Raw genomic sequence first — 22243 nt, forward strand, 5'->3', positions numbered from 1 at the left:
CAAGAAGTTACTTTTTATAAATGGTCTTGGGGCACCTGGATGGCTCAGTTGGTTAAGCTCCAACTTCAGCTTAGGTCACAATCTCATACTTTGTGGGTTCAAGCCCCACGTCAAGCTCTGTGCTGACAGCTCAGAGCCTGAAGCCTGCTTCAGATTCTGTGTCTCCCTCTCTCTCTGCCTCTCCCCTGCTCATGCTGTCTCTCAAAAATAAATAAATGTTAAAAAAAAAAAAAAAAGACTATGAATGGTCTAATTTTTTTTTTTTTTTTTTTTTTTTACGGGAGAGCTAAAATACCTAGGGAAAATATCCCCAAATGTAGATTATTGCACTTACACTTGTGGCTAATTTACTTCACTGATTTACTTATTGGTTAACATTTCCTACTTAGAAGTCCTGACTCCAAAGGAAATCATGTCCTCAGGTATGGCTACACAGAACCAGAGGGAAGACACTGTCCCATTCTCATAAAGAAAGTAGCTCTCTAATACACAATATGTCTCTTTGCAAACCTTAAGAGAAACATGCTGCATTGGTTAATATTTGAGTTATCTATTTATTTAAAGATAAACATTTAAAAGTTCTAAGCAATCTTTAACTTTGAGTATATACTAAAGGGTAAAATGTAATACAATAAATTAAATTGAATAGAATTGAATAAAAAATATAAATCAAGAGGAGAGTTATATAAAACATAATAACACAAACAATACTAGAAAATATTTAATTTTAAAATCTAGTGTCTCCAGGTAATTTATATATATTGTCTTTAGTTGTCAAAACAACTTTCAGAAAATAGGCATTGCTAACCACCATTTTTTTTTCATGTTTGAGAGACCGGGTGTCGGGGGGGGGGGAGGGGGCATGTGTGCATGTGGGGAGGAGGGGCAGAGAGAGAATGAGACAGAGAATCTCAAGCAGGCTCTGCACTGTCAGCAAAGAGTCTGACGTGAGGCTCAATCTCATGAACCCTGGGATCATAACCTGAGCCAAAATCAAGAGTTGGACAATTAACCAACTGAGCCACCCAGGCGCCCCACTACCCACCATTTTAAAGGTAAAGAAACAGGATGAGAGAAAGTTCAATCACTTGAATGAGCTCACAGAGGCAGTAAGTGATAAAGTTTGTATTAAAAACCAGTTTGTCTGGGGGCGCCTGGGTGGCGCAGTCGGTTAAGCGTCCGACTTCAGCCAGGTCACAATCTCGCGGTTCGTGAGTTCGAGCCCCGCGTCAGGCTCTGGGCTGATGGCTCAGAGCCTGGAGCCTGTTTCCGATTCTGTGTCTCTCTCTCTCTCTCTGCCCCTCCCCCGTTCATGCTCTGTCTCTCTCTGTCCCAAAAATAAATAAACGTTGAAAAAAAAAAAATTAAAAAAAAAAACAACCAGTTTGTCTGAATCAAAACCCTACAATATTTCTACATCAAATATGTGTAAAACTAGATTTGCAGATTATTTTATTTCCAAACCAAAATACATAGCATTAGGACAATTGCTTATTCACATGGATGAAATAAAATTGGATTCCTAACTCACATCACATGCCATTAAAAAAAAAAAGCCAGATGCAAGGCCTAAATGTGAAAAGTATACATTTTAAATTTAGAAATACTTAAGAGAATAAGTTTAATACATTAAAATAGCGATCAGCTAATTAAACCTAAAAAAGCACAAGTCATAAAAAAGATATAGAATGTACACCTAAATTTTTAAATTAAAAAAAAAATAAGTATCATAAGCATAGTAAAAATACAAGCCACAAGCTAGCAAATTTGTGATTAAAACCAAAAAAGATTGTGTAATGGCAGCAAAACAGAAGAGTAGTCAGCTCCAAGCTCTCACTGTCTTACAGAAATATCAAAAAACAAGCCGAAACTATCAGAACCAACAAGACAGTCATATTTGTCCCCAAAGGATGCAATCCTTTAGTTCATATTGCAAAAAGACCAACTGAAGGTGAAATTCTCATATGTCACCGTGGTTGGGAAGTATTTATCTGCCAAATATTAACCCTTTCCTTCCACACAAACATCACCACCATCATTACTACTCTACCTCAGTAAACATCCTTCATTCATCACCACCTGACATACTATATATGCATGTGAATTTGTTTATTTATCTCTTCTGAGTAGAATACTTTGTCCTGACTAGAATATAAAAGGTCTTTATCTGTTTTGATCCTTCATATAGTAGGTGCTAGATAAATTTGCTGCATTTTAGGGGGTTCCAGAGATTTTGAGGCTGATCAAGAAAAAAAGATAAGATCAGGAGGTGGTGGTAGCACACGATAGCTTTATTTAAGCAACACTTGAGCTGGTTTGCATATAGAGGAAATCACTCACAGCATGAGACTTCCCAGAGGCCATGGCAAGCCACCATCCAAAAGGGGAGGAAGACAGGAGAATCCCTGGGGAAAAGGAGACTCCCAGATGGAGGGTTTGTATATTTAGGTGTTGTCACTCAGCAGCAAGTAGGCAGACTAGGAGGCAGAGAGCCCCGAAGGGCAGCAGTGGCTTGGGGTCTTTATTGCCCCAGGCTTACCTTACCTGTGGCTAACATAGGTTAAATGCAGTTTTGCAGGGTATGCAAAGTAAGCAAGCTCTAAATGGCTAATAATATGTTTATTTGGACTATGTTTAAAACAACTGGATGTGTAAAAGTTTGAAGTAATAGGTCTTAGTCTGCTCTGAAGAAGTAAACAACCTAGGGTCCAAGGTACAGAGACCATCTTTGGCTTATTATATAATACGCATGAAATGAACAAAACAACAACAAAAATAAACAAAACACAAGTTAATTTCTCCATAGCTGATCCTGCTACAAAAGTAATGAATGAATAAATGTTTGAATTAATGAATACATGTTGGGTGGACTAATACCTATAGATTAAGTTAAATTAGAGGAAGAGTAGTTGCCTGTCTACAATTAATACTAGATGGGTTTACATATATCCCCATGGACAATATAGATATACAAATTAATACCAATAGACGTTTCACATGTATGCTGTCACTCAACAGTACATCACTGATCCTACAATATGAAATTATTATCCTCATTTATAAAATGAGGAAATGTGGATCCCAAAAAATAACACAACTTGCTATAAACCATGCCAAGAGTAAGTGACACAGTGGGATTCAAACCTTTGCCCACTTAAATGCAAAGTTTACATTCTTTCCATTAAACTACAATTTCTTCTCTTGGTACTCATCTACAAATTATTCTTTCAGAGTTAAGTAATATCAATGTTACACCCCCAGAGGAGACTTCTCTTCCCAGAACTTTTGAAACCTTCCTTTCTTAATTAGCTGTGACTAACTTGTTCACTGGCATATGAGATTTTTTAAAAAATAGTTAACATGTGAAACACTTTAACTCTGGCCTTAAAAGAAGTCACAAAATCGCAGAACAATTCACAAGTTAATCAGTCATTTATAAACGAAATTAGATTCAATAACAAAATGCTTGTGAAGGGATGAGATGGCTAAATTAAGGAAACCTTCCAGAAACATGGAGGGAAAGTGGAAAAAAAAAAAAAGGCAATCCTTGTGAAGTTTCAAAATTACTTTTCAGGATTTAAAAAATGGAAAAAGGCAAAAAATCATGCAACTCCCAAGAGCAATAGAACTTTCCCATGGAAATATTTTAATATTTAGTGCCACAACAGGGACAGGAATCTTTGGGTCTTATATCAGTGGTATTAAAATATTCTTCACTGAACTTACCAGTCTCCCTGAGTATTTGAGCTGCTTGTGCCATGGTGATTATTCTCGCCATTCTTAATCACACAGGGCTGGGGATGATCTTCCCTAAAAGCAGAGGACCAATTTATTTTTTCAAAAGATTTCTTGGAGCCTCTGTTTCTCTCCTCAGTCTTTGGATCAAACTTTTTGTTTATCTTTTAAGAATGGCTGCTCATCAAACTTATAACTTACTATCTGACTGTATAATTCAGCTTTTTTATGCAGGATTTTAGGTGTCCATGGAGCACAGGTGGGTAGTAGAGAGGCTAGAATACTAAATGGTAGAGGCACACAACAGAGGACTGTGAAAAAAATAATTTTGTAAATTTATTTTATTGTTTACCTGTGTTAAGTAGTTTCTCATTGATGGTGACCATCAAGAACTTGAAGACATCATCATTAAAATCATTAAATCAAAATGTATAGTCATTTCAAATATAAAATCTCTTTTCACCTTCTAATTTAATTTTTGAAATCATACACATTTTAGAATAATTTTGTCAAGTTCCATAAAAGATTCAGTTGGGATTCTTACTGTGATGGAATTTTAGCTGAGGTATACACGGGGAGAACTGACATCTTTATAATAATGATTATAGCTTTCTCTAAATTAAACTTTTTTGGGAAAGAGAGGAATCCTTCTATAAGCTTTAGTGTTCTCCATAAAATTTTGCACATTTCCTGTTATACTCACTCCATAACCACTTATAATTATTTTGCTATGTCAGTTTAGAAAATCCAAGAGAATATATGAAGAAAACCACGTTGTCTGCAAAAGAAGCAGTTTATTTCCTCTTTTTAAATTCTTAAAACACATTTTTCTTTCTTACAACATTGGTTCATCTTAAAAGAGCAGGAATCCTTATCTTGCTCATCACTCTAATGAGCATACTTCCAATGTTTTATATTAATGATGATATTTGCTATAGGTAGTTGGGAGATGCCCTTTACTTAATTAAGGTATCATCATCTACTCTCAACTTGCTAAGATTTTAATTATGAGAGACTATTGAATATACCAAATGACCTTTTGCTTCTTTTAAGATGATTACATTTTCTTCTCTCATCAACTAATTTGGGGTATATTTTTCTCTTTTTCTAGCTTACTTGTTCTCTCTTTTATTCTGTTAATCTAGATAACAGTTTACCAATTTTGTTTATCTTTTCAAAAAACCAACTCTTGGTTTTGTTGTGTTTTTTTTCTATTGCTTTTCTAGTCTCTGTCTTTTTATTCAGCAACCCATAATTTGTTCCCTCTGGTGTCAAGAGGTACTGCTGTATCAGAGGCCAGGCCATGGAAGGATTCTCCATTGTTCTCCTTTCTTTGCTGTAAAGAAGTCTCAAGTTCTGCAACTTCTCCCTCTCTAGCAGAGCTGTACTGGGCATGCAGCAAGCCATTCTTTTCTGTTCCTTTGTTCTTAGCTGCCCTCACCAAACTACACCAGTTCCATCAGTGTTGCATGTGAGGCGACACAGAAACCAGCCCTTCAGACAGCTCCCAGAAAGGCCAGGACCTTCATCCTGAGTAGGCCAAAGGCTCTACTCTTGCCTCTGAGAGAGGCCAGGTGATCTCTTTTGGCACTGAGCTGTACTGGCTTTGGGAGGGGCTGAAGTAGATAAAGTCGAATTGTTCTTCTAAGACTTTTCAATGTGACCGTTCTTGGTTTGTACTAGTCTGAAGTATTGCAACTACTTAACTGGATTCTGGGCTCTTCCTAAAGGTATTTTGGGTATGTGTCATTGTTAAATCAGTGTTTCTATGAGGAAATGAGGGCTGGAACTTCCTTTTCCACTATCTTGCTGATGTCATTCTCCTCTCTAGCTTACTGATTAAAAGTTTGTTCGTTAATTTTCAGTCTCTGTTGTGTTACTGTTATGTAATAACTCATTCAAATTTCTAGTTTTCTCCTGAAATATTTTTGGCCAAATGTCACAGATCTTGATATGGATTGCTTCAATTACACAGCTATAAACTGTGATTTACATTTATTTAGGAGTATGATTTTCAAATGTCAAGTTACATACACTTTTTTTGATGAGCATTTCTTTATTTTGTTCAAGTACATTATTGTGGTCAATGAATGTAAACTGTTGGGAGAAAAAATTTTCCTCTACCCTTCAAAGATTCTTCCCATTGGTCTAAGAGTTAAATTGACATGATACAGATTAACAGAAGAAAATCAAATTTAATTTTGTATATATGGGAACCTCACAAACATGACAGGTTCAAAGACAGAAATATAAAATGAGGCTTATATGCAATCCTGAAGCTAAGGAATAGAAGACGGGCCTGGGGCTTCAAAGGAGAGGAGGCCAATGCACAAGGCAATAAGAAGAGGAGCAGATGTTTGGTAACTGGATGGATATTTGCCTGCCATACAGATGGGCCATTCAGATAAAATGTATCTCCGGTCATAACTCTGATTCAGGAAAAGAACCCCCTGCAATTTAGATTGTTCTAGGTAGTTAAGGAAATGGCACATATTGGGGAGACTTATCCTAAATTCCTTCAGTCTCACCTTTAAAACTTTGAAGAAGTATCCAGAAGCCAAACTGGTAGATAACTCCATAGCTCAAAGAATCAACCTCAGTCTTGGGAATAGGTCAGTTCAGTTAAATAGTTGTGTCTCATTTCAGGAGGCAATCTTGCAGATGGGCTTCCGAAGTTAGGCCTATCTTGTGCAAGCAATCAGGTAATTAATATGACGCATCTCTATAGAATTAAAAGGAAAACAGAGGTTAATGGTTGGAGCAAAGTATAAACCTAGTGTCTGAGTGCTGCCAGTGAGATTTCTAGATGTCAGCCTTGAAGCATCTGCAGATAGAGTGATGGCAGACAGTGGCAATCTGATAAATTTTCCTGGTTCGTAGTTTGAATGTCTCTGGTGATCTTTCTTAGTGGCCCATAGAGCAACAGGCACAAAGATCGTCTAAATGTGGTCAGTTGGGATGATTTCTCTGACATCAATATCATGTCATCTAGCTTCAGTTTGCAGGACTTCAGGAAAAAGGGCAGCTTTAGTTCTCAATGATTCTAAGTCAAAACAAGGGAGAAATTTGCAAATTTTAGTTTGGAGAATCTTAGCCAGATACTTGAGGAAACCAAAATTCAGGATACGGTCCACTTTATAAGCAAAAAATAAACTGTCAAAGACAATGGAACTAGAATCTAATATCCACAAAGGTGTGCTATTGAATTTCATTTTTCTAAAATCACCCTCATTTCCACCAAAGATAGCCAAATTAAGACTAATTTGTTTGAAAAATAAGTCTGGTTTCAAAAAAACTTGGCCTTATTGTTTGCATAAGTGCAGCAAGAATAGTGATTGACCATATAGGCTCTTTTTGTTTTAAGTTTATGTATTTATTTTGAGAGAGAGAGAGAGAGAGAGAGAGAGAGAGAGGGAAAGAGAAAGAGAAAGGGAATAAGCAGGGAAGGGGCAGAGAAAGGGGGAGAGAAAGAGAGTACCAAACAGGCTCTGCACTATCAGCATGGAGCCTGATGGGGGGCTCTATCTCATGAACAGCAAGATCATGACCTGAGTTGAATCCAAGAGTTGGACACTTAACCAACTGAGTCACAGAGGTGCCCTGGGCTCTTTAAAATCTGTTTTGCTAGAACTTTTCAGAAGGAATCTTCAGACTGAACTTTTAACAGTCTCTAAGGCAAAGAAGCTGAGCCAAACACTTGCTATCAGACTTGCCTACAATTATCTATATATGTGAGTAAATTCCTCTATTCTCAAGGATGCCAAAATATCCTAAGGTTACTGCAGCTGCAAGAAGTGACCTTCCTTTCTCACCTGGTAAAGACCCTAGAAGCAAGGTACCAGGCTGATTTTTCCAAGGGGCTTCATTGGCTCTGTAAAGTCAACTTTAGTTCCTTAAAGCTGTCCGGTCATATCTGAGTCTATGTATCTCTCTCAAAAACGACATTCTAGGCAAGTCTTGGCAATATAACCAATGTTTCCAATTATATCCTATTATAAAGAGAACACATTCTTATTGAACTTATGCAAATAACTTATATTGCCATGAAGATAAGAAAACTCACTGAAGAGTGTCCAAATTCTGGAGGGATCAAGTAGGGAGAAAAAGATAAAACCTTCATGTTTGTTTACAAAAGTATGTTTTACCAAATTGCTGTAAGTCGTAGACAGCTTAAATGAAAATGTTTCCTTAAATCCGAAAAAACAAACATTAGAAAACCAGCAATGTTTCAAATAAGAAGTCATAAAAATTATAATCTTCTTCTTCAGTTCATTCAGTCCCATGTTATTAATTCTTGTTCTGCTTGAATCCAGTTTTCCCACCAGTTCTGGAAATTCTTACCCAGTTCAGTTATATGACCTTAAGTTTATCAGAAACCTATATTTGTCAAAAGTACTTTTCATGAATCTCCTTGAGGATGAAGCACTTTTGCAGGGAACCTTCTATAAAAGCATCAGAGTAAAACAATAACTGTCTGTAAATGACCAAAGACTTTTAAAAAAATGTTCATCATTAGAGAACTGATGAGAACTCATTATAATGGACTTGACAAGGAAATGTGGTTATTTCCATGACACACAGTACTTCAATAATTAGCAGTACAAGTGATAACATTCATTATACCAGGACAAATCAAAATTTTAAGAATTTTATATACATTCTAGAACAGTTATATTAATAGTATTCACCCATATAATCTAACCTAAGAAAGTTTATCATCATTTATTTGACAGTGCTTCCCATGCAATTTAACATACAAAATAAGTCTAACTAGTTTAATATCTCTCATTATAAGGAGAGAAAACAAATCTTTTGGGATGTTTCAGGGCCCTCTGGAATATGTCATATCTCAGTAGTAAGTTCTAAATGAAAAAGACTTCAGTTAGAACTGAACGGACATGGGGGCGCCTGGGTGGCGCAGTCGGTGAAGCGTCCGACTTCAGCCAGGTCACGATCTCGCGGTCCGGGAGTTCGAGCCCCGCGTTGGGCTCTGGGCTGATGGCTCAGAGCCTGGAGCCTGTTTCCGATTCTGTGTCTCCCTCTCTCTCTGCCCCTCCCCCGTTCATGCTCTGTCTCTCTCTGTCCCAAAAATAAATAAACGTTGAAAAAAAAAATTTAAAAAAAAAAAAAAAAAAAGAACTGAACGGACATGGGATTCTCTGTCTCCCTCTTTCCTGCCCCTTTCCCACGCTCTCTCTTTCTCTCTCTTTCAAAATAAACAAATAAATTTTTTAAAAATTAAGAAAAAAAGAAATTCGGATATCTAAAACATTCAATTTTTTGAGAACTAACTCTTCAAATATTCTGGATAAATAAAATATCACACCAAAAAATTACAAATTACAAAAATATTGTATATAATGGTTGACAAAGAGAGATATACAAGCACAGCATGTGTTTGGAGGGGGTGATATATACAATTAAGTAACTGGAATTCATGAGTAATGCAATATTTTCAAGGCCAGAGGTCACAAAGGGGATGATTCTATGGGCCCACATTACTGACCTGAAATTCCGTAGTGACATCCATATGTAGAAAGTCATTGTAAAATTTTAAAAGCTTTGGGTTTTTATCTTTAAGTTTACATATATTTAGTTTCTTAAAAAGCCATTGTGCATCTCATCTGAAATATTAGCATAAAAGTGCTACATTGATTCGAATAGAAAAAGACAAATACAAATTATAGCATATAATACCACTATTCCATTTTGATTCCACAGGAATGCAGTAAAACACTAAAGGCTATTCAAAAACTATTAAGATGAAGAAAAAGGAGAAAAAACCATAGTTGCCTTATACCCCACATCCAAATCAGTAAACAAAACTTATAAAATCTAACTTACTAACATCTCCTCAGGTGTTCTCGCCTCATCATTCCTTCCCTTGTCCAGGCCTTCATTTTTCTCACTCAGTTTACTGCAACAACCTCCTAATTTATATAGTCACTTCTTTTTTTTTTTTTTTTAAATTTTTTTTTTCAACGTTTATTTATTTTTGGGACAGAGAGAGACAGAGCATGAACGGGGGAGGGGCAGAGAGAGAGGGAGACACAGAATCGGAAACAGGCTCCAGGCTCTGAGCCATCAGCCCAGAGCCTGACGCGGGGCTCGAACTCCTGGACCGCGAGATCGTGACCTGGCTGAAGTCGGACGCTTAACCGACTGCACCACCCAGGCGCCCCTCACTTCTAACCTCCCTCCAAACCACCTCCACTCAGTCTCTAGAGATAATGTTATAAAACACAAATCTAGTCCTGTCACCCTCCTGCTTAAATACTCTGCTATCTGGTGTTCTTGCATCTCCTCCCAACCTCACCCTGACAGCTGCTGCAACCAACACGCCATCAATCCATCACTACCTTCCTTTACCAAATGCCAACTTATAAACAAACTGTTGCAGGTTCTCCAAGATCTGAGTCAAGCCTAACTTTCTATTCTCACCTCTTGCTTTGTCACTTGCACACACCTTCGTCCCACATCAGCCTTTCTAAATAAATATTCCCAGAGTAGACAGTATTCATTCTGTCTCCCTCACAATGCTACCTTGCTGCCCAGTCTGACTGCCTATCCCATCTTGATCTCACACTAATAAGACTGACTCCAAATATATTGCCCATTTTGCACCCACCCCATGAATACTTTATAGACAGCATGTAAAGCAAGTCCAAAACAAACTGAAGTGCCATTAAAAATACAAAACTACAGACTACAGTAATTGAAAAGTGTTAATTACATATTATTTAGAATATTAATGATAGGTTCTTTGAAATTTAGAACTTAGGTCTCCTATAGAAACTTAGTTAACAAATTTTGGTTTGCACATAAAGAATTTCAAAGCAAAACTGCAGTTTCTAAGCATTTGTGCTAAACAACAACAACAACAACAACCAGACAAACGATAGAAGTAGTTCATCAAACTATCATTTTAAAAAGTCAATTCTTTTTTACTGAGAGAGAGCGCACACGTGCAGAAGCGCTCTAGTGGAGTGGGCGAGAGGGAGGGAGAGAGAGAGAATCTTAAGGAGTCTCCATGCCCAGGGCAAAGGCAGGGCTCACTCTCATGACCCTAAGATCACAACCTGAACCAAAATCAAGTTGGAGGCTTAAACTGACTGAGCCACCCAGGTGCCCCTGAAAAGTCAATTCTTGGGGCGCCTGGGTGGCTCGGTCGGTTAAGGGTCCGACTTCGGCTCAGGTCATGATCTCGTGGTCCGTGGGTTCGAGTCCCGCGTCGGGTTCTGTGCTGACAGCTCGGAGCTTGGAGCCTGCTTCAGATTCTGTGTCTCCCTCTTTCTCTGACCCTCCCCTGTTCATGCTCTCTCTCTCTCTGTCTCAAAAATAAACGTTAAAAAAAAAATTATTAAAAAAAAGTCAATTCTTAAGTGCTAAGATTTTTTAACTCCAGTGACCATAATCAATATTTTAACTAATTAATTATAATGTCCATGATTTTGGAGGAAAGGTCCAATACATTTAATACCATTACAACATAATTTGTTTCTTTTTAATTTTTTTTTTAATGCTTATTCATTTTTGAGAGACAGAACGTGAGTGGGAGAGGGGCAGAGAGAAGGGGAGACACAGGATAGTTAGCAGGCTCCAGACTCTGAACTGTGAGCACAGAGCCCCTCCCAGGGCTCAAACCCACAACCATGACTTCCACAACTGTGAGATCATGACCTGAGCCAAAGTCCGACACTTAACCAACTGAGCCACCCAGGCACCCATAACATAATTTGTTTCTTACATCAGTTATTTGTATTAGGTAAGACTATATAATACTCATCCCCATTGAAAATCTGTATTTTAATGGATATTCAGAGATTAGTGACTTATCAATCATCTAATCCTACATAACACATTTCCGGAATTTACTGGCTTAATACAAAACACTTTATTTAACTACCATTTCTGTTATTTTGCAATTTGGGATGGGTTCAGCTAAGCACTTCTGGGCTCATGTATGTATCTGTGTGCTGTGTGTCCTTAGCTAGAGTAACTTGTTTCTGCCCGGCACTAGAATTAAATGCATTGCCCCCCTCCAAAAAAAGGCAAAAGCAAGCCCAGAATCGAGGAACCATTAAAGAGATTCTACCTCCATTTCTGGTTGGAAAGAGCTGCAGACATATGACAAAGCACATGATTAACAGGAAATAGTGAATGGTGGCTACAAATTTTAGAACGTGATAGGTATAGCTAAACAGTAGGAGACCTATTAACATTTAAGACTGGAAATATCTTCAATATTAGATTAGAAAGTTAGGCTTTTATTTGACTGCTAATGAGGGACCACCAAAGATTTTAGTTCAAGACAGTGACAGGTTCAGAGCTGAAATACCTTTTGTCTCCATTTTTAAATATTCCCATGAGTTAGAGAGCAAGCCTACCAGGTGGCCTCTTCGAACTTCTGGTATTGTTTTGCTACCTGAAATGTCATTCATTTCCAGAATTCCCTTTGACCTAGTAAGACTCTGCTCAGTCATCAATAACTGTTTAGAAAACTGTCCCACTACCCACATCTCTATACATTTTGCACAAATGCTCCAGTGCTATTCCTAGCACTCACCCTGTTGCACGTCAATTGTTTCCTCCATTGAACTGTGAATGCTTCCAGAAACGAGAATGGGTTTCAACTTATTCCTCATGGCACAGGTAAGTGCCTGGCATATGTAAAGGCATCCCATAAATGTTTACTGACTGAATCAACAACAGGTGCAATGGCCGGTGGGGGAACAACTAACTTAGTTCTGTAAAGACAAACTGCTATCAAATCGGCTTCAGAAGTCAGTCACCTAAAACGCAAAAATCATACAGAGCAGCTTCAAAGGAAAAACTCATTCTTTCCCCAAAAGCTACCACGCGGAATGATGTTTCCCTTTACGGCAAGTCTCGAGAGTTGCGCTCTAGATACCGTAAAAGGGAGGGAAGCCCTTGGGGAAGAAAATCAGGTTTCCCGCTTTGCGGCACCGTAAGGGCGGGAAAGTGCCCGGCTGTCGGTTGGAAGACGGGCGGGTGGGGGAATCATCGCCCCGCCCTCTCGGGCTGGACTTCCGCTCACCAAGGAGGCGTGTTCCGGGCTCTCCCACCCAGCTCTGGGCGCCGGTTAAGATCAAGGTTCCCGTCGCCGGTTCCATGGAGGCGCCGGTGGAGGCGGAAGTTGAAAATGGGGACGGCGACAGCAGCTGCGGGGACTTGTGCTTCATGGATAAAGGCCTGCGAAGGTAAAGGGTGCTGCTCAGCCAGAAGCAGCCCGCGCATTCCCCGGACGGCAGTTGTGGGTAGGTGGCTGCCTCGGTGCAGCGGAGGCGGCACAGCTTTACCGAGACCACGCACAAATGCTGTCCGGCTTTCTCCCGCCTTAGAGCTGCAGAATTGCTCTGAAGTACCTCGTCCCACGAATTGTCCTTATTCCTTTCCACTTGGACTTCTGAGCAACCTGGAAACTGCTCTACGACCTGACTCTACCAGCCTTTAACCGTCCTCCCTCCTTTACTGGTTCTCCTTGTTTTTCTAATTATTCTTTTTTTACTTGTTCTGTAATTGTTAGCATTCTCCGGTTCTGTCTTGTCTTTTCTGCTCCTTCTCTTACTTTGACAAAAAGTGGCACCGTGGTATCTCTAGCAGCTGTGGAGCGAAGTTTTACTGCTCTTCATTAGTTTTGCCTCAATTCTCTACACCTGCATTCTAATTTCGCCTTTGCAGAACACTATGATACCTATATCCATATACTTTTTGAAAGTACTAAACATCATCTTTAGCTAGTCGTTCCCCCTTTCATGTAGCCCAAGTTTATGCATGACATACTAAGTTCTTTGTTCTGCTTTACTGACTGGTCCTTGCCTACCTTTTCGGTCTCCCCTCTTAACCATTTCTTCATTTTACTCTATGATTAGCCATACTGCGCTACTGGCAGTTCCATAGTAGGCTTCGCCGTGCTTTTGCACATGCTGTTCCTTTGTGGCATGCCCTGCCATAATGCAGAACCTTGCTGCTGATAATTAAACCATCTTGTTCTGGATTCTGATCTAAAATTTGCTACAAGACCCCAAGGAGATGTTTTTTAAAGGAATATTTACATTTATATTTAATAATAGCTGTTATTTACTGGATGCCATTTATGTGTACATATTATATACGTTATCACTAATCCTCACAATTATTCTGCAAGAGGGCAATTTTATAAGTGACAGGAGGCTCAAAGGATCTAAACAGCTCTTCAGCTTCACGCAGCTTGTGAGTGGTTAAGTTCAAATTTAAACCCTATTTCTGTCTAATTTCAGGGTCTGCTTTTTCTCCTGTACCACATTATCTGCAAAGTACTAATTTCCAAAAACTAAAATGTGTCAGAAAATAAATGTACATCATTATGAGCATGTGTTAATAGCATAAGGCCTGGCACTAAATGATACCTCAGTAAATGACAGTAGCTAATTTTCTGCCACGAGTTATTAGGTGCTTCAGTCTGAATTCTACGGGAGGAGCTGAATGATCTTATGGCATATTTAAAGTGTTTTTGTGTTTTAATTTTGAATTTGAAATTCTTGATGCTAATTTGGAAGCACACCAGAATCCCTTGTTTTTTATTTTACTCCCCGAGTACTAAACCTGAACTTTCACCAGTTAGGTTTCCTCTATGGTAGCTGCTACAGAACATACAACAGATGCCTGTAACATTGTGTGTTCCTATTCCCAGCTGTTCCTCCACCCAGCATCTCTGAACTATGTGCACTGTAGTTTTTATTCCTGGAACTACTATCTTCAGGAAAGGTTCTGGTAATAAATGGCAGTAATTGAGAGAATGAAGAGATGAGTTCTATTTAGAGAAGGTGCATTCCAAATTTATAGAAGGGAGGATGGACTTCACTAGAAATAGTACTAGAAATAGACTTTCACTACAGATAGCAATAACTAATGGTTTCTTTTTTTTTTTTTTAATTTTTTTTTCAACGTTTTTTATTTATTTTTGGGACAGAGAGAGACAGAGCATGAACAGGGGAGGGGCAGAGAGAGAGGGAGACACAGAATCGGAAACAGGCTCCAGGCTCTGAGCCATCAGCCCAGAGCCTGACGCGGGGCTCGAACTCACGGACCGCGAGATCCTGACCTGGCTGAAGTCGGATACCTAACCGACTGCGCCACCCAGGCGCCCCAATGGTTTCTTTTGAAACCAACTACTTTCTGGTTAAATAGCTGTCGCAAATGGTAAATAAGGCAAGATTATAAACTCCAGTGCCAGATCTGGATTTATACTGCCTCAGGTAATAACTATAGGAACTTGGACAACTTATTTAATATCTGCAAACTTCAGTATCTTTATTCAGTATCTCAGAATACTGAGGATATTCAGTATTCTCAGCAATACTGGTTGCTGAGAATTGTTGTGAGGGTTAAATGAAATGAAGAAACTGAGGGTTAGAGAGGTTAACTCACTTAAGTAATTTAGCAAAAGAAAATGGTAGAATGCAGATTTGAACTGGGGTATTATGATTCCAGGGCCTTTACAATTACAGCCTTCATTATATGCTGATGTATGTAGAAGCTAGAAATGCCTAGGGTCACTTGCCTCTGTTGAGTGGATTTCTTGTTTATCTCTATGGTCCAAAATACTGATTAGTGGTAAGAAGCACTGTACCTTATGAGATATTAAAATGTTACCATAAGTATGAAGGATTTCATTATAGAATGAGTAGAGCACATACTTATCATCTACATGGTATTTGGTTGATTTTAATTATTTGGTCATGATTTTAAAATCTGTTCCTTAATTATTTTTGATAACATATATTTTCTCTTGTAGCATATCAGAGTTATCTTTAGATTCAACCCTTCATGCCATCAATCTTCATTGCAATAACATCTCAAAAATTGAAGCCATTGATCATGTTTGGAATTTACAACACTTAGATCTGTCATCTAATCAAATAACTCAAATTGAAGGGCTAAATACACTGACAAAACTATGCACTTTAAATTTGTCCTGCAATATGATCACAAGAATAGAAGGTTTGTAAGTGATTTTCATGTGATAATTTGCATAAAAAAGATGATTTAAATGCTTTTCTTCTTCCCAAAAGAATGGAATAAAATATAAATCTTTGAAAACTGAGCCTAACTTTTACTACATAAAGAGTTTTCTTCAAGAAAAGTTATGTTTTTTAAGTATTTTGTAAAATGCCAATAAAATTGATTTCACTGCTATCTGACTGGATTTGCTTCAAACTGTCTGAAATAGCAATACTGTATAGCTCTAAATATTTTAATTCTATAAAGGCTTTATTTTATTTTATTTTATTTTATTTTATTTTAGGACTTGAAACACTAATTAATCTGACTAGATTGAATTTATCTTATAACCACATCAATGATCTTAGTGGTAAGTAGATAATCTTACATTTTCTATAATGCTGAATGTTTGCTACATGTGATGAATTAGGCTGAGCTCAGCATGCTGAAAACTGAATAATCCCATTTTTGACCAAAATATCATCTAAAGAGTGTACTTCAGTCATAATTCTTTTTTTTGGTGCCAAAGCTACAGCTAAAATAAAAAATAGGAACATAAACTAGGGTGCTCGGCAACAGAAAAAACTTGGATGGGAAAGACTTACTTTGGGAGAATAATAATGTTTTAATCATAAGTAAGTAATATACTATCATATAAAGAAGAATAGTTATAATAGAACTTTTTACAATGATGAAAATATTTTATATCTGTGCTGTGTGGTATGACAGCTAATAGCCAGATGTATCCTTTTGGAGCACTTAAAATGTGGCTAGTGCAGTGAGGAACTAAATTTGCAATTTAATTTTAACTTAATTTTAAAAAGCCATATGTGGCTAGTGCTAAGATATTGGACCATATGGGTATACAGCATTCTAAAGGCTATTGCGAATTGAAGATCAAATAAATTTTTTTCTTTTTGACTTTTAGCATGTCTACAAAGTTAAACATTGTTACCTATTTTTAATTGAGTAAAGTGATACACTGATAAAATGAACAAAGTTTCATGATTATTCTTAGAATTATCTGTTAGAACTGGCAGATTTCTTCTAATTATCTTCACAATTCTATCAGTATTTGAAACAATTTTATTCATGTGTTTATTTTTCTCCCAGTACTACAAAAATACTGCCCTGTGCCAGGTATTTCATATACAGAAAATTAAAGAGAACCCTACCGTTAAGCTGGAATGGCAAGAATATTTTAATTTTTTAATGTTTATTTTTGAAAGAGAGAGAGAGAGACTGAGTACAAGTGGGGGAGGGGCAGGGAGAGAGGGACACAGAAAATCCGAAGCAGGCTCCAGGCTCTGCACTGTCAGCACAGAGCCTGATACATGGCTCAAACCCATGAACTGTGTCATGACCTGACCTGAAGCTGGACGATTAACCAACTGGGCCACCCAGGTGCCTCAAGAATACTTTAATTTTTTAAAACCTTTTTTCCCTGGGATGCCTGAATGGCTCAGTCAGTTGAACATCCCACTCTTGATTTCGCCTCAGGTCATGATCCCAGGGTCTTGAGATAGAACCCTGGGTTGGGCATGAAGCCTACTTGAGATTCCCTCTTTCTCTCCCACTGCCCCTCTCTCCTGCTTGCTCTCTCTTTTTCTCTCTCCAAAAAAAAATATTAAAAAATAAACTTTTTTTCCCAAAGATGTGAAAATATTAGAATTGAGTATTAACCCTAGCTTTGTCACTGCTACATGCTGTTGAGCAAAGTATATTATTACTATTTGGATGCAGTTTCCTTATCTGAAGAATGTGACTCTTGGATAAGATTTGCTCATTCATTCACTCAACAAATATTTATTGAAGATCACTGTATCACATACTGTTCTATAGTGATGAAAAACAACAACAACAAATAGATTAGGTTCTGGTCATAGGGCTTACATTGTAGTGAGGAAGAAAAACAAAAAATACGATTATATCAACCCCTCGAAAATAAGCAAAAGATTTGAGCAGACGCTTCCCCAAGAGGATATCCAAATGGCAAATAAGCACATGAAATATATATGTATATATTTAGCATCCTTAGTGATTAAGAAAATGCAAATTACAATTGTAACCAGATCTACTTCATACCTGCTAGAATAGATAGTTTTAAAAACTTACAGTACAAAAGACTGGTGAGATTGTATAGCAGCTAGAACTTGCATACACTGTGGGGAGAACTGAAATGATACAACTATTTTGGAAAACAGTTTGAAGGTTTCTTATAATCTTAAACATACACTCACCATATAATCATGCAGTCCTTCTAGGTATTTACCTAAGAGAAATGAAAACATGTTTATTCAAAACCCTGTACATGAATGTTTATATGATTGTATAGCTGTTTATATAATGATGTTTATATGATTCTTTATAATCTCCCCAAACTGGAAACAATCTATACGTTTACCACTTAGTAAACAATAAACAAATAATAAATTGTGATTCATCCACATGATGGAATATGCTTGGGAGCAAAAAGAAATGAACTATTGATACATGCAGTCATATGGATAAATCTAAAAAGAAATAGGCTAAGTGCAGGGAGTAAGACACAGAAGGTTGCACTGTATGATTTCATTTATATGGCATTCTGACAAAGGCAAGTTTTAGTGGCAGAAATTAGATCATTAGTTGCCAGGGGTTGAAAATGGGAACAGAGACATGTTGATTGGAGGGATGGAAATGTTCTGCATCTTATTATAGTAGTGGTTATACAACTGTATATGCTTGTTAGAATACATTGATTCACCTAAAAAGGGTGTGTTTTAGTGACTTCATATCAGATTGTAAGGAGTATGAAGAAAATATAGGGAACCATGTAAGTTCTAATGGATAATTCTTAGAATAATATTTTATGTGTTCAATAAATAAAGGCACTTTATATAAGAGCATGCAAAAACAGTAAGGCACCTCACCTTCAAGCCTGTCCTGATAAGAGAACAGAAAGAAGGGTAATGTGCTAGAGCATAGTAATGAGGGGTTAATGTGCTAAGAAAAGAGATGAGAAAGTAGGCAAAGGCCAGATCACAGCTTCATACTCAGGGTAAAAGTTTGCATATTATTCTAGGTGCAATAGGAAGCCATAGGAGGGCTTTAAACAAGTAAGTGATATATACGTGTTTTTAAAGGATCACTTTGGTTGCTGAGTAAGAATGAATGTTAGAAGGATAGGAGTGGAAGTCAAGTGATTGGTTAGGAGAGACTTGGACTAAGGTGGAAATAGTGTAGAGGAGCAAATGGATATATTTTGGGGGTAGAGTTCATAGGATTTGCTGATGGATTGAGATAAGGAAATGAAGAAAAAAGGAATCAAAGGTAATTAGCTGTGAGTTTTTTCTGTAGTTACAGGCGGATGATGGTACTATGTGGGAAAGATTGGGGGAGAAACCAGAGTTGAGGGGGTGAGACGTAAGGATTCTGTCTTAAATTTGAGAACCCTATTAGACATATGTGTTTATGTATTTGTATAACGTGCAGTTTAGAGATTGGGAATCATAGTTGGAGTTGTAGATTTGGCACATCAATGGTATTTGTAACCATGAAACTGTAGGACATCCTGGATAGCATATGAATAGAGAAGGCAGACCAGAAATGAGCCTTTAAAATTGAAAAGTAAGAGGAACATAAAGTTAAAACATGAGAGGAAGAACCAGTAACGTGGAACAAGGACTTAGAAACGTCACAGGAAATTATGAAGAAATGCTGAGTACTTACAAGAACGCATGAGAGAAAATCTGATCTTGTAGAGAGTTGTCAGAGAAGACTTTTCTGAGGACATGAGGGATGAGTTGAAGTTAGTGATGAGGACTGTGAACAAAAGAAGAGGCAACCCTGTAAGAAACAGAAGTAGAAGTTAGCCCAATAAAGATGGAGAAGAGAAGAGTATACCAGTCAGGTTGAAGAAATTGAAGGAAAAAAAAAAGGTGGGTAAAGTTGAATCTATATATGGAGAGTACTAAACCAAGCAAAATTGTATATAAGACCTCAGGAGGACCAATGTAGAGTACATCTCTGAATGGTTTTTCCAAAAGAAGGGAGACTAGGGCATTCATCCACTGACAGTCCCCCTTCTGTTGAGAATATCCCTGGAGGTTTTAACTCCCTTACATTTCCAGGCTGCACCTTTGCTCAAAAGCTCCATTTTGAAGGGAGCTCTGAGGCAAGAAAAGAGAAACATGAAGTGCTCCAGGGAGACACTGGCAGTGTACATGGCCGCATTCATCACAGCTGCAGCTCAAGTCCGAGGCTGGTCAGTGAGAATGGTACCAGGCAGCAGTCGCCTCTGCTGCAAACCTAGTTCCTAACATTACCATGCTCTAGGTGCACTCATGTAAGAATTAGTACCAGGGAACAAAATCAAATGGGTGCTATTTGTATTTTATGCTCAAACCAACAAAATTGAAGGATATTGCAGTGTTTGCTTATGTCTACTAATCAAAAATATGTATTGATCGAGAGTGTTAAGTCATGCCTTTATGCTTCTCATATAAGTACATAACATTGGCCTTGGGAGGTACATTGTTGTGTTTGAAGAAAACCAGAGACCTCCAGGCTAGGGCCTCAAAGAGATGCTAAACCTGTGTTCCTTCAAAACAAAAATTGACTTTACGGATACCTTATTTATTAGCTGTAGCTATATGCAGAGTCTTATTAATGTTGCTCCTTTGTCTCAAAATCTAACCCATGTAAAAATTATTTTTTAATTAGTTCTTGGAAAAATGACTTTGATGGTATCAAAAAATTTGGTTTTTTTTCCCCCGTACTCCAGGTTTGATCCCCCTTCATGGAATTAAACATAAACTCAGATATATTGACTTACATAGTAATTGTATAGATAGTATCCATCACTTACTTCAGTGTATGGTAGGATTGCACTTCTTGACTAATCTCATTTTGGAGACAAATGGAGAAGATAACCCTGTCTGTCGTGTACCAGGTATGAGCAATTAATTTAATACTTTTTGTAATAGTTAATATTCAAAGATCCTTTATTTGCAGCAACTGGTGTTGATGACCTCCTTTTATTTGTCTTAAGCTTTGCAACTTTTTAGTACATGTTTGGAAAAAACCATAATCGCAAATAATTTTTAAGACAAATTGCCATTAAAAGAACACAGGATGAACAGATAAGTAATTCTATATAAACAGCTTTATGCTTGATAAGTGAATGCCTCAAAATTAAATTATGTTATATTCTTACAGTATAATGCTGTGCAGGCATAAAAAAATAAAAAACAGAATCTTTAGCTACTGGTATGCACTTATCTCCAAGATATACTGTTAAGAGAAAGAAAAGCAAGCCGATTAGAAAACATTGCAAATAATAGGTTGCCATTTGTATGCAAAGGGTAACGTGTGTATTTGCTGAGTATATATGTAAAATATCTAGAAGGCTACACCAAAAACTGGTAACAATGCCTAACTCCGGTATTAAGTAGCTGGAGGTCAGGAAATGCAGAAATAGTGGAAAGGGTAGCTGCAAATCAGGAAATGTTAGGAAAATTTTTTCCTGTATACTTTTTAAATTTTATCTGTGAATGTGTTAAATAATTAATAAATAAATGATTTTTATAAGAAAGAAAGGTTAAACTGAATATGATATATAGAAGACACTGCTGAAATGCCATTTGAGCTAATTCAGAATCCCTGAAAGCTGGCAAATACAAAGCAGACCAGACTGCAGTTTCTAGAACTCACTAATCTCAAGTTGCTTAACCAAGCAATAAGATGACAAATGTAGAATATGAATATATATTCTAAAGATCTGCTTGGGTAGAAGTTGGCTATAGAGTTGGCTCCCTTCTGTTATTAATATGCAACTGTATGAAGGCTTTTCCCAGAATGGAAACCTGTTTTGATAATTTTACTTCAGACAAGAATATAATAGATTTGAGATGAACTATTTTCCTCAGGTGATATAATATAGAGTCTCCCTAACAATCAGGATAGTGAACTTCAGTTTTCTTTTCTTGAAAGAAAACCTTATTGCTAAAACAACTTTATTTTTTCTCTACTTACCCAAGTTGGATTTTTTCTTAACAGTTTGTCTTAAGAGTCTCTAGTTCCTACAGTTTGAACCTTTGTTTTTCACTTTATTTGACGAGGTATTATAACATGATTGCCATCCCCCTAGAATTGAAGGGATACTTATTACTAAAATTACTTAATTTCCCTTCAAAATTTCTAGTATTAATTTGCCAGACCTCCTTTATTTTGGAGTTTTTCCAACCATTTCATTGCCCTTTGTTTAAAATTATGGTTAAGTAAAATTAAAGTGTTTCTTTTAGCCAAAACACAAATTAATGGTGATTTATCAGATTTCTCATATTTAATTGTACTTAGGGAAAATAAACATATTCTTGAATAGTTGATACATTGCCTATCTTAATCTTAGTTATATGTGATTTAAGGGGGACAGTTGGGGATGTTTAATTGTACTAATGCTTGAGGCTTCATTAGCAAAATTCTGGATTTCTGGTTGTTACCCACGTTACCTGATTTATATTTA

General features: G+C 37.3%; 1 protein-coding gene and 1 long non-coding RNA gene across 7 annotated transcripts in view; one reads left to right on the forward strand and one right to left on the reverse strand.

Annotated features, from left to right (window-relative positions):
- LOC125156468 (uncharacterized) overlaps positions 1 to 12688 on the reverse strand; it is a 31498-nt gene extending 18810 nt beyond the window's left edge. The window contains exons 1-3 of one of the 2 annotated variants that reach the window (XR_007148621.1): positions 12302 to 12688; positions 6264 to 6457; positions 3727 to 3810 (exon numbers count right to left, since the gene is read on the reverse strand). This is a non-coding gene — a long non-coding RNA (uncharacterized LOC125156468). Of the gene's footprint in view, positions 1 to 3726; positions 3811 to 6263; positions 6458 to 9241; positions 9346 to 12301 lie in introns of those variants that run through there. The other variant, XR_007148620.1, reaches the window with a different exon arrangement.
- A 100-nt stretch (positions 12689 to 12788) lies between these two features.
- The window catches only part of LRRCC1 (leucine rich repeat and coiled-coil centrosomal protein 1), a 42833-nt gene continuing 33378 nt past the window's right edge, over positions 12789 to 22243 (forward strand). For 2 of the 5 annotated variants that reach the window (XM_047842549.1, XM_047842550.1), the window contains exons 1-4: positions 12790 to 12956; positions 15533 to 15738; positions 16043 to 16108; positions 20504 to 20671. In XM_047842549.1, the coding sequence (XP_047698505.1) occupies positions 12868 to 12956; positions 15533 to 15738; positions 16043 to 16108; positions 20504 to 20671 (529 nt within the window). In that variant the 5' untranslated portion in view covers positions 12790 to 12867. Of the gene's footprint in view, positions 13014 to 15532; positions 15739 to 16042; positions 16109 to 20503; positions 20672 to 22243 lie in introns of all 5 variants that reach the window. The other 3 variants (XR_007148619.1, XM_047842552.1, XM_047842551.1) reach the window with 3 other exon arrangements.

Source organism: Prionailurus viverrinus, chromosome F2 (assembly GCF_022837055.1).
Source record: "Prionailurus viverrinus isolate Anna chromosome F2, UM_Priviv_1.0, whole genome shotgun sequence".
Taxonomy (NCBI): Eukaryota; Metazoa; Chordata; class Mammalia; order Carnivora; family Felidae; genus Prionailurus; species Prionailurus viverrinus.